Genomic DNA, 12,386 nt, shown 5'->3' on the forward strand with positions numbered 1-12,386 from the left:
CATTATGATTATATCTCACTGGCAGGACACACTGAGCCCTGCTCATCATGAAAATGCCAACGAAAGATATTTTATATTAGGAAACATCTGCCTGCGTAAGTGGGCTGCTCATGAAAAAAGGATTAGACTTTGAGAGCCAGTGTGCAGTTGGTGATCCATCTCATTAAAACATACTCTTGTTTGTTTGTTTCTGTGTGTGTGTTGCTCCGTGTTTATGAATAATTAAACCAACTAGCCACTGTAACTGTCAACAGTTGGCAGACTGGCTCCTCTCTGCTGCCATTTGCGTGATGATAGTGAGTAAGAAAAGGAAGCTACGAGAGCAAGCTCAATAACATTTTGAGTCTGGATTATTCCCTTTATGATTTCCTGTGTATGCCTCAGTTTTCAAACCTGGAAGATGACATTAACTTTGTGGTAGATGGCTGGCTTTCCTTACCTGCTGCGAGTAAATGTCACATGTCTAAAGGCCAATCTACAGAAGCCCTGAGAGGCAAGTAAGAAAAGAAATTCGGCTGATTCATCTTCTAGGTCTGATCTTAAATTGTTTTCTCTCCTGTGTTTATGACTTAAGAACAGGGGAAACTAAAGGTTTTGCCAGAATAATCTTACATTTTCCATTTTTTTTCATTTGTTTTCTGCGTGTCCGTCTGTCCCTTTCTTGTGAATGCAATATCTCAAGAACGCCTCGACAGAATTTCTTTCAATTTGGCCCAAATGTCCACTTTTACTCATGGATGAACTAATTAGAATTTGGGGGTCAAAGGTCAAATCACTGTGACCTCACAGATCACAATTTTGGCCATTACTCAACAATTCATATGATAATTATGACAACATTTTACGCAAATATCTTATAGGATAAAATGGAGTGAAGACATCTGATATCCGAGGTCAACTTCACTGTGACATTACATTATACTCATTATACTCCATTATTGAACGCCATAGGTCAGGAACAGCAACTTGACTGGTGCACAGAGGCATATGACCGCGAGTTAGTAATTCTAGCTTTTGTATACATCGTATAGCCATGTACACCTCATTAGACGACAATTTATAAATTTAGAAAACGATCCTGGCAAAACTTAATTTTCCCAAAATAAGGAAACTAGAATCATTCATCTCAGAAAAAACAAATTAGATCAGACTTAGAAAATGGATTATCTGATTTCTGGGCTTCTGTACTGATCTGACTCTGAAAGATTTCTTCGTGGCTGTCAAAATGGTACAAGAACTGACATAATTATATATTAAGCCTTTTATATGCCTTGATATTATGGTTTCCATGGAATAGTTTCTGCTAGAAATAGCATCAGCTACAGAGGATTATACCTTTTCTTCAGTACCTGCTGTGTCCTACAATCTATTACAGGTGAGCGGGCACATGTAAGGCTTGATTTGCTTACTGTCACCAGCTGATAGCAACCCTCCCCCTTCTTTGTCTCTTTCTGAATGAAAGCACCAGATTGTCAAAGAGATGAGGAAGTCTGATGTCTATCTGGTGCAAACACAGCAACAGTTCACTGAGCACACACTGCATCACTATCTCGTATACAATATTCAACCGAATGACTGCGAGTGCCTTTAGGAATATAACATCCTCACTAATTAAATCTCATCTCATTCTGCTACACCCCAGAAGACCATTGTTTCCATTTAATATGACTTTAATGCAATGTAATGTGTCTTTTGTGCAGACATTTAGTCATCCGCATTATGCTCATATTGTCTGTGACTGAATTCCTTTACAGATTGTAGCTCTGAACAAAACTAAGGAGCGAATGCGGCCTTACCATGTCCACCATGAAAATGAAGACCCGGATATCAAAAAGATCAAAAAGGTAAATGGATATTTTTCTAAAAGGTCATTCCAGGTAGAGCGTCATGTGTTTTTTATGAGCATGTTACATGCACAGTATGCATGTATGGCTGGGTCGAACCTTGTGTGTATCTCCTCAGGTGCAAAGTTTCATGCGGGGCTGGCTCTGTCGGAGGAAGTGGAAGATCATTGTTCAGGACTACATCTGCTCTCCTCACGCTGAGAGCATGAGGAAGAGGAACCAGATCGTCTTCAACATGGTGGAGGCAGAGACAGAGTATGTAAATACTTTATGCCTCGAGCTGCAGCACACACGGTGGAAAGGTTTCACTATTGTCAAGCTTTGCAGCACATGATATATCTCCCTTACTGTAGACTAGGGCTTAAGAAAGGGTGGTATTAATGTTATGTGCAATATGAGATAGAATGATGATTAGTAGCAACATAATAAAGACTATGTACACTCAAATTTTCTTCCACATGCAAATATGACCAAGAAGGACAATTACACATGATAATTGTGCCCATAGTGTAAACCCAGACTTTATAAAGTGTTTTTCTGTTTGTCCATGTGTGACGACAGGTACGTCCACCAGCTCTACATCCTGGTAAACTGTTTCCTCAGACCTCTGAGGATGGCTGCCAGCTCCAAGAAACCCCCCATCAGCCATGATGATGTCAGCAGCATCTTCCTCAACAGGTGTGTGTGTTTGTGTGAATGTGTTTGTGTGTGATTAAGCAACATGTTTTTTTTTTTTTTGTTGCTTTTAGCTGAATCACTGATTGTGTTAATTATGCATAAGCAGAGGCTGATAGTGAGGATTTAAAGAATTTTTTTTGTTCTGTTTTCACACGGCGTCTTCAGTGAGACCATTATGTTTCTACACGAGATTTTCCATCAAGGCTTAAAGGCGAGGATAGCCAACTGGCCAACCTTGGTGCTGGGTAAGCTGTGACTTAACAACACACAGACATATTAATTCACACTGTGTGCATACGCTCTGCAGCCTCTCAGTTACATCAAGGTCAGGTTTTCATTTTGTCTAATTCAAACGTCACACTTGACGTCTTACTGCCCCATTCACACACACACACACACATACACACACACACACACACTCATTTCCCTATCTCAGTCTGCAACCGGCACACTCATTGTCTGTCAAGACAATGACCAGCCGGACCAGAAGGCATCCCACGCATTCACCTCCTAAAACAGAAGCACCCTCGACAGATAAGCATCACCAAGGAGACAGACGGCTGAAAGACACAAAAGGAAATGACTTGTGACAAATTCAAAATGAAAAGGGCATGATGTCACTGCTTTCTGACCCTCTGCTTCAGGCTGACGCTAAACGTAGATTGTTGATCGACAACATGCCTTACATCAGATTATCTCTGTTGTATATTTAGCTAATATTGTTTCCCTTTTCTTATTGTCATTGAATATTTAGCATTGAATTTAACTTGTTAACCTCACAACCTCCATCTATGACTTATAAAATGAAGGCTCTTTACATCTGTTTTTGCGTTTTCTTGCATGGTTTTGATTCTTTTACCTTTTTGAGGGCACATCACTACATCATTCACTTCCTGGATTTGTACATACTACATATGTATATGTGTGTGTTTTTGTTTCTAGCCGACCTGTTTGACATCCTGCTGCCCATGCTGAACATCTATCAGGAGTTTGTGCGTAACCATCAGTACAGCCTGCAGGTTTTGGCCAACTGTAAGCAGAACAGAGACTTTGACAAGCTGCTGAAACAATACGAGTCTAACGCCGCCTGTGAGGGAAGGATGCTGGAGACCTTCCTCACATACCCCATGTTCCAGGTAGATCACCAGCACACACTCCTTTTCACAAATGTACTGTAACACGAAGCAGTCTCAGTTTTTTTATTGCAACTGGTAAACTTATATCTCTTTTATGAATTGTTCATATATTTGACCAGCCTTTTTTTCTCCCGCATTGCTCTTCTCTCCTACAAGATTCCTCGCTACATCATCACCTTGCATGAGTTATTGGCGCACACACCTCATGAGCATGTGGAGCGCAAGAGTCTCGAGTTCGCCAAGTCCAAATTAGAGGAACTGTCCAGGTATGCTTGTCAAAATGATTTCCTGATACATCTTGATGTTGAATACTGAACTAACTGGTGTGTTTGTGTGTGCTCAGAGTAATGCATGACGAGGTGAGTGATACTGAGAACATCCGGAAGAACCTGGCCATTGAGAGGATGATAGTGGAGGGCTGTGACATCCTGCTGGACACCAGCCAGACCTTTGTCAGGCAGGGTAAGTCACTGTCAGCTCTGGAGGTTTTCTTGACACACAGACCCTCCTGTCTGTCAGCCTGTGATCTGAGAACACAGACATGGTACAGTATCTCGGTAGAGCTCAGCCACTGAATCATGACATTAGCTACTGTAACACTTCCTCCTGGGGATGGTTTGGCTCTCTGTCAGCTTGCCAAGTGAAAATGTGGTTCACCCCTTTGTTCCGGCAATAGGCGATGATGATTGTCCCCCCTGTAGTTTCAGCTGGAATTTAGTGTTACATGCCAGCTTCGAGTTTGCTACGTCGCATAAGCTCTCTTAGCTTTTAGTGTAATAAATAAACAAAACAAACTCATAAAATGTCAAGAAAAGGAAGTCAGATAGTCCTGGTCATCATAGTCCTGGTCAAAGCCGCTGGAACTCACCCCACACGCTATATCCCCTGTGTTTAAACTGACCCCTGTTGGTCTTGCGGGCCATGTTCAGTGATCCATCTCGGTGTCCCGTCGTGTTCACAGCTGAGCCCCGCTGCTTGTGGTGACTTCCCCTGTGACCCAAAGACTCACTCTAGGCAAACTCTAGGGCTACTGGCTCCATGGCTAACTGAGACAATTAGTGTTAGCTAGTTACAGCCAAGGACAGTTAGCAGACAACAGCAGCTGCTGGTTACTGCTGTGATATGCTGCCCTTATATTTTTGGAGCTTCCATTAAATTCTGGTCATATTTTACAACTTACACCTTTAAAATTAAAAAACTGTTCCCAAAAAAGGAATTACTATTATTATAAAACCACTTCAAAACTGATTGCTGTACTTATTTAGTTATATATTTCATTGCATTGTCATATTAAACCAATTTTTACGAAGTAAAAAAAAGCCTCTATGGTTTGTTTGGGGAGGGATAGTTTTGATGACATCCAGCTTCTTGTAAGTTGCTTTGAACAAAAGCAAAGTAATTTAATGTAATGTTAAATTATGGATTTAATGCCTCAACAAGTCCTCACTCTCCTACAGTAGCTAAAGTCTCAGCATGGAGTCACGGTGTCCGAACAAACAGGCTGTTAATCTCACAAAACAAAGTCATTCATGTCTTACTGCTTGAATTTTCACTGTATTTATCAGGAATCGCTTCAAGAAACAAGTGGTTGGAAACACAGTCGTTTAAAGGCCCTGGCCCAAGACCTGAAAATCTTTATATTGTTGATGTTGCTCTTGAGAAAGACACTAGACCCATATCTGTACCAGTGTTTATTAGGTGCCACAGTGTGCTCACCCTAACGAGCTATCTGACCTCCTGATTGTCAACATTGCTGAGACACAGATAAAGTTAAAGTCAGTTTTCCATATAAGGTGCAGAAAGTGGACTGAGTGTTCCTCAGTGGAGTCACAGGTCTGGAGATGAAATGCTAACACCAGTTTTTCCAGTGCAGTCTTCACTTGATCAAAGGTTCCTCTCTGTTTTTATTGCTTCAAGCAGAAATAGCTTTTGACACTGAATTTGCCCATTTTAATCATTTCTCAATGTCCTCATATCTGCCAGGTGCACACACAAAATAAATTTGTGCAGAAATGTTCAGCAATGTTGCTTTTGTGTCTGCTTAGTAAACACAGCCCTCGGCTCTGTGTGAGCTTAATGAAATGTAATGTAATCCTGTGCCCGTCCTGCTCCTCAGGCTCTCTGATCCAGCTGCCGTCGGTCGAGCGAGGGAAGCTAAGCAAGGTCCGTCTGGGCTCCCTCTCTCTAAAGAAGGAAGGGGAAAGGCAGTGCTTCCTCTTCACCAAACACTTCCTAGTCTGCACACGCAGCTCCGGTGGGAAACTGCACCTTCTCAAGGTGAGGACCTCTCAAGCTCGGTAGCATAAGTAAATCTCAGAGAAGGAATTAATTTCGGAATCGATCGCAATTTTTAACCAGAATGAAAATAAAAAGATGTTAATATTTTCTATGAAACTCTTGCAGCAAGGTGGAGTTTTGTCCCTGATCGACTGCACACTCATAGAGGAGCCAGATGCCAGCGACGAGGAGTGTAAGTTCACCACATCAATGAAGCGGTGCTGCTACGTTGGTCGACGTGCAGGCAGCTCTTATTGGCTCATTTAGGCCCTTCAGCACTCCTGGAGGTTAATTAGGTGTCAGATGATAAGTGTCCAGAAATTACTTCCCTTTAAATATCAGATGCTCACCCCTGTAAATGTCAGGTTTTGATCTTTTGACATAACAGGTCCATTATTCTTTTTTTTTCCCCGAGCATTCATTTTGCAAATAGGGAGATTGTTGAAACACCCATTCAGCCACACAAACACAAGCCCTGAGGCAATCACACTTCCCTTCAACACACACCTTTACACTTAAGCCTCAGGGGGTGTAGACTGGAGATAGCAGGTCAGCTTAATTAACCCTGTGTGTGTGTGTGTGTGTATGTATGTTTTTACCATCATCACCATTAAGAGGGCTGTTGAGATGTAAGAAGCTCTTTCTTTTTTCCTCTCACGCAGCTAAAGCTGGTGGTCAGGTGTTTGGTCAGCTGGACTTTAAGCTTGTTGTGGAGCCGTCAGACTTGCCTCCATTCACCGTGGTGTTACTGGCACCGTCGCGGCAGGAGAAGGCAGCATGGACCAGTGATATTAGCCAGGTGACACACAAACACACACCCAGACAAACACAGAATAACAAGAACCTCCAAATAGCGAGCGCATGTCTCCACCGGGTATTGAGAAGGCTTAGTGATAAGTAAACACAGACACGGGTGCAGCTCCCCAGAGGTGAGTTCAGCTCACTGCCTCAGTGCTTCACAAACAGAGTAGTGCCATATAAGCATGACAGACTGGATTAATTCTTACAGGACAAAAAAATATATATTTAAGTTTTAAATGGCTTCTTTTTATTAATTCTCTATCAATCAGTCATTTTGAGCTTCACCTTAAAGAATGATGTATGTGCAGAGTTTGACACAAGAAGGAAGTTTCCACATTCCCTGTGTGTACATTTTCCTCTGTGCTCATAGAAAATCTGATTTTAAGATGCCAACCTATGAGCATGACTTGTGACATCAGCAATAGTTTGGAAGCCAATCCTGGTCCAATATTCAGCGTACACGAGTGTGATGTGGAAACCTCCAGTGCACAGACACTGAGAATGGACTTTATAGTGAAGTGTAGTGAACTTAAGTAAAGTATTCTGGAGCTTTTCATGGAGTAAAAATGTAAATATACCCCATGATCTATGTTTGTGTTCTACAATTACATTATGACAAGCAGGAAAAATAGATCCCTCTGTAGTGGTATGTACTGTATGTAAAGATGCCTCTCATGACTTATCCTCCTTCTCGCCCTGTCTCTGTAGTGTATAGATAATATCCGGTGTAATGGCTTGATGACCAGTGTATTTGAGGAGAACTCTAAAGTGACTGTGCCTCATATGATCAAGTAAGTACGTTTGTGTTTGCGAAGAGGAATGTCTTCATGCCAGTGCTGTAACAGTTTATGATGTAGCATACCTGGGTGTAAATGTAACACTTGTGTTGATGTACAGTAAATTGTTAGGTTGTATGTTAAGTATTATGATTTTTTATATTTATTCATGCTGTTGCACTCTTTTTTTAGCTTCCTTCGTTGGATGATATGAATTGTTTTTGATTAATTTCCCTCTTTTACTTGGCTGTTCACTCAGTTACTTTCATAACCTTTTCCTTACTTAGCAGCCCAGCAGTCACCCATGCTTGGTTATGTGTTTTGTGTGTATGTGTGTGTTTGTATATCCATCAGATCCGATGTGCGTCTCCATAAAGATGATGTTGACATTTGCTTCAGCAAGACGCTCAACTCCTGCAAGGTCCCCCAGATCCGCTACGCCAGCGTGGAGCGGCTGCTGGAGAGGCTGACCGACCTGCGCTTCCTCTCCATCGACTTCCTCAACACCTTCCTGCACACGTACCGGATTTTCACCACGGCAACGGTGGTCATGGACAAACTGGCCGACATCTACAAGAAGCCCTTCTCCTCCATACCGATCAGGTCATACAATGCAGCAACATTCACAAACATAGATGCAGCTCACACACACTCCCCCCTCTTCTTTTAAATTCTCTGAATGATGTAGTCAGATGTGGTCAGTGTTTCGGACCTGGCATGCAGCTCCCACCTCTGTAGACAAGGTTGAATACATACTGGCTGTATTACATACTAACCTTCATGCGAAGGCTAGCTGAACAGATGCTCCGACAAGGTTTTTGGCAAAACCATGGGAATATACTGTGTGTCAGATGAGGAGTTTCTCTCTCTCTCTCTGCTTTATTCATGCTCTCTCTCTCTTATTAGGTCTCTGGCTGCATAAGAATGTGTGTTTTCATTCCTCTGTGTGTTTTAATTTACTTAACTTAGCTTTTCTACTGGCAAAGCTGTGTCTTTTCCTCAGCCCAGGGGCAGGTCTGTATGTAAAGCATAACTCACCATGACCTGTCGCAAGGAGGACTCATCCAGAGACCAGAGGTGTGCAGGAAGGATAGTGTGGGGGAAAGTCCCCTTTCTTAAACATTTGCTTAAACAGGATATGCTTCATTTTTGCCGCTCTATCGTGTCGCTCCAGGTGGGCAGTTGAGCCAGCCGAATGCCCTTCTAGTGAAACATTTGCACTTTTTTTTCTCTGTCATCCACCAGAGAGCCTGTACAAGAGGAGGTTTATAAACAAAACATGATTTATTGTATTTCAATAGTTTACTGTTGTGGTGCTTTGAGCCATGCTGTTGGGCTCCAGGGATGGCAGCGTTAGATGTTTCATTTAGTTTATCACTTTGGCCCAGACTGAAATATCACAACAATTAATGGATGGATTGCCACTCATATTTTTACAGACGTTCAGTTGTTTTTATTGTGGGTGTCTGCTAGAAAATGTTTACATGCCGTAATTCACCCTCCGTCTTAATCATCAGTTTTGGCTACTGTCTCTTTAAGGCCCCACTCCTGAGAAGCCCAGTTTGCTCTGATTGGTCAGCTCTCACAGGCCTGAGCAGGCACTGCCAACCGTAGCCCTGCATGTTTTTGCAACCACAGCCATGCTGGGGGCGTGGCTGAGGGTGGTGACTGTACAGTTGAGGGCTCCTGAGGGCTCGTTTGAAGGCAGTTTCTGAATAGGGGCTGTGTGTATTTATCTGGTTTGATATTTTTATAATATTTATACAGCACCTAGATCTACTTTATAGTACAAAAGATAATGTCACTTTCTACAATATGTGACCTTTACTTATCGAGTGAAATATCTCAACATCTATCCCCATCCGCTAACGGCATGACGCTAACACACCTCACAGAGCCGTTTCGCTGTGTGTTTTGTGTATTATATCTTTCATATGTCATCTTGGACTTGAGCGCTGCAATTTCCACTCCTGCAAACGATTAGATTGAAACTTTGGGGGACATTCTGGTCCGAGCATCCTTGAACCTGTAACTGAAATGCCCCCCCCCAAATCCCTTTACACACAGCTCTCTGCATCTGTTTTCTTGCTCTAGATTTTTCTCCCTTGTGGTGATGTGTCAATATCTGGGACTTAACACATGATGCTCTTCTCTTACTCACACACGCGCTGCCTCCCCTCCCCCTCAAACACACCTTTCCTTCACCAAGAGATGCATTTATCATCCTTTCATCGTCTTCTACCCTCAAACCATGTTCTATGTTCGCTCACATGTCCTACTTGCATTTCCATGTCTCATTACAACCATCACACCCATCCAATCATGTTTCTGTGTTTTCCTCCACCCTCCCTGTCTCTTCATGTCCCCCTCCAACTACAGGGCGCAGTACCACTCATTTGACCGTCTGTCCATCTCATCCATCTGTCCCGACTACAGTCTGAAGATCAAGAAGATAGCCATGGATCAGTCCAAGTAACCAACTCTTCTCTCTCTGTCCTCCTTCTGACTCTTTCCAACTTTTCCTGCCTGTTCTTTCTCTCCTCTGGTCTTGGTCTGACACTACTGATGCATGATTTTTCATCGACAGCAACAAACCACAGGGGTGAAATTTCACCAGTTAAACAGGAATGGGCGCAGGGAAATATTTACATGTATTCTACACTCTGCAGCTGGTCCGTAGCATGTTTTCTCACCGGAGCATCACTTCCTCAGGGCTGTTTTTCTCTCCGTTACTATATCGATCCCTTTTTTCATTCCTCTTCAGTCTGTTTTATATCCTCCTCTTAAGCATCTTCCGCTGCTTGCTTCCTCTTTTTCCGCTGCTTGCTTCACATTTCTTCAGCGTTCCCCCTCTCTGCTTTTCATGTATCTTTCCTTCCTCCGGCCTCCTTTCATTTCTCCCTCTCGTCTTTCAATCTGGGATGCAATTTGTTCTTCTATTTCCTGCTGAATAACAGGCTTGTGTGAATAAACGATGGCTGTGTTCATCTATGCATGATTACTCCTCCCTTGATGTAGCTCAGTGCATATTGAAAAATTGGTAACCAAAATGCTCGTTGATTAAAGCTCTTGCACTTTTTATTGCCGAGTAAATAAGGCGTTTAAATGTTGCAAATGTAATCTGCAACAAAAAAAAGGATCATTTTCTATTTCTACCTTGGAGGCAGAAACATTTTTGTTGTAAATTATGTTCCTGTTTTAGGCACATAATCTACTAAATTCATAGGCAGTAACTTTCAGCTTTAGGGGGTTTTAAGGGTGTTCACATAAATATTTGCTGAACAGTTTTAGGCTAGTCTGAATCTTTTTTATGAATAGACCCACATTTTTAGATCAGTGTAGCAGAATGTCAGTGGGTTGTAAGGCATCCCCAGCAAAAGGAGGAATGGAATATTTAAACTCTTGTTACATTTATTTTGTAAATAGGAGTAACACGGAAGGAAATGAGGGAGGATTTGCCATATAAACCTTCTTCAACACATGCTCAGTTTGACTGAAATTAGGTGACTGTCTTTATTTAATGTTAAGATGTGTCCATGGGCGTAAATCCCTGTGGGGGTCCGGGGGGGACACAACCTCCACAGCCTTGGAAAAATATTATTTGTCCCCCCCAAAATATATCATTCCACACAACACAGTTAAACACATAAATAAGCATTACCAGTATTTATTTCTGCTGCACTGAATTACAGGCTGCTATTATGTTAGCGAGCAGGTGCTAGCCATGTCAACCAATGTTTGCAGCTGTTTGAGTTCGAGCCAGTGAGAGAAGTTGGCAATGCAGTGAAGTTTTCTGTAGCTGGCAGAGTGACAGAGTTACAGCATTGCTTATGGTGTCATCTGCAGGAATTGCTCTCAAAAAAGTTTCATCTAGTTGTCCCCCCAAAGATGATATCAGATTTTTCTAATGGAGGGGCTCCGAAACTTTTTCATGTTAAGGACCCCCACAATTGATGCATATTAGACCACAGCCACCGATCTGAGAGGATTTAGTTCAGGACTCCCCTTTTTCATTTAGATTTAAAGACAAAAATGTCTTTGTAGTCAACCAATGACTGAACATTTGGACCAATGATGAAAACTGAAGTCCAGTATTCACTCTATTTTTTAGCCCTGCTCTGGTCACCTAAATTGAAGGAAATATCTAGAAATGTCTTTCAGAGGGAAACGTTTTACTTAAATTTTGCCACCTCTGCTCTCTATCTGCTAAATCTTCCGCTAAGTTTACCAGATAGCTGCTAACTTTTCCTGCATCAAAGCTTTTTCATTGAACCAAAATAGTAAAGGAAATGAAATCAAAACAGCTGATATAGGATATAAAGCCGCATTGTATGGTGATGATTCTTTGTAGGTCCATCACAACAAGCGACCCTTTTCACATTACATGGTTTATGATAACTCGTCTAACTACTTTCTGATCCTTAAATCTGGAGAACCATGTACACAAAGCTCTAAAACTACTCTACTACTGTTCATCTTATGTGGATGTAAACACCCTAAAAGCTGAAAGTTTTTATTTTTCATTTCTATTTGCTGCAATACTGAAACAACACGATAGAAATTGTGTCACTGTTCGAATACTTTATGACTGCACTGTATGTGCCCACTCACTCTGGATAGGTACTTTAGCTAATGCCTCAAATGTAACATTGAATGCCTTGAGGTCCTCAGTATGCTGCAAAATCTAAAAATCTTCTGAGTCACAGTGTTCTGCTCTTCTTCTGTTGTTTATGAATCCTGAATGCACAGTATGCCATTTTGTTTTGACACGAAGCCGGACATATATGTCTCCAATACTGGATAACTATTTTCTGTTGAACCTTTTACACTTGGAGTCATATAGATAGATAAGCTCTTCTCTGGTTGCTTATTTC

The 12,386-nt window shown here is 41.9% G+C and overlaps 1 protein-coding gene across 2 annotated transcripts in view; it reads left to right on the plus strand.

The window, feature by feature from the left end:
• rasgrf2b (Ras protein-specific guanine nucleotide-releasing factor 2b) overlaps positions 1 to 12,386 on the plus strand; it is a 43,214-nt gene that overhangs the window by 21,366 nt on the left and 9,462 nt on the right. For both annotated transcript variants that reach the window (XM_073466707.1, XM_073466708.1), the window contains exons 4-15: positions 1,755 to 1,844; positions 1,963 to 2,099; positions 2,406 to 2,522; positions 2,688 to 2,767; positions 3,465 to 3,658; positions 3,815 to 3,924; positions 4,002 to 4,120; positions 5,775 to 5,935; positions 6,062 to 6,128; positions 6,598 to 6,734; positions 7,445 to 7,527; positions 7,867 to 8,115. In XM_073466707.1, the coding sequence (XP_073322808.1) occupies positions 1,755 to 1,844; positions 1,963 to 2,099; positions 2,406 to 2,522; positions 2,688 to 2,767; positions 3,465 to 3,658; positions 3,815 to 3,924; positions 4,002 to 4,120; positions 5,775 to 5,935; positions 6,062 to 6,128; positions 6,598 to 6,734; positions 7,445 to 7,527; positions 7,867 to 8,115 (1,544 nt within the window). The remainder of the gene's footprint in view (positions 1 to 1,754; positions 1,845 to 1,962; positions 2,100 to 2,405; positions 2,523 to 2,687; positions 2,768 to 3,464; positions 3,659 to 3,814; positions 3,925 to 4,001; positions 4,121 to 5,774; positions 5,936 to 6,061; positions 6,129 to 6,597; positions 6,735 to 7,444; positions 7,528 to 7,866; positions 8,116 to 12,386) is intronic.

Source organism: Pagrus major, chromosome 5 (assembly GCF_040436345.1).
Source record: "Pagrus major chromosome 5, Pma_NU_1.0".
NCBI lineage: Eukaryota > Metazoa > Chordata > Actinopteri > Spariformes > Sparidae > Pagrus > Pagrus major.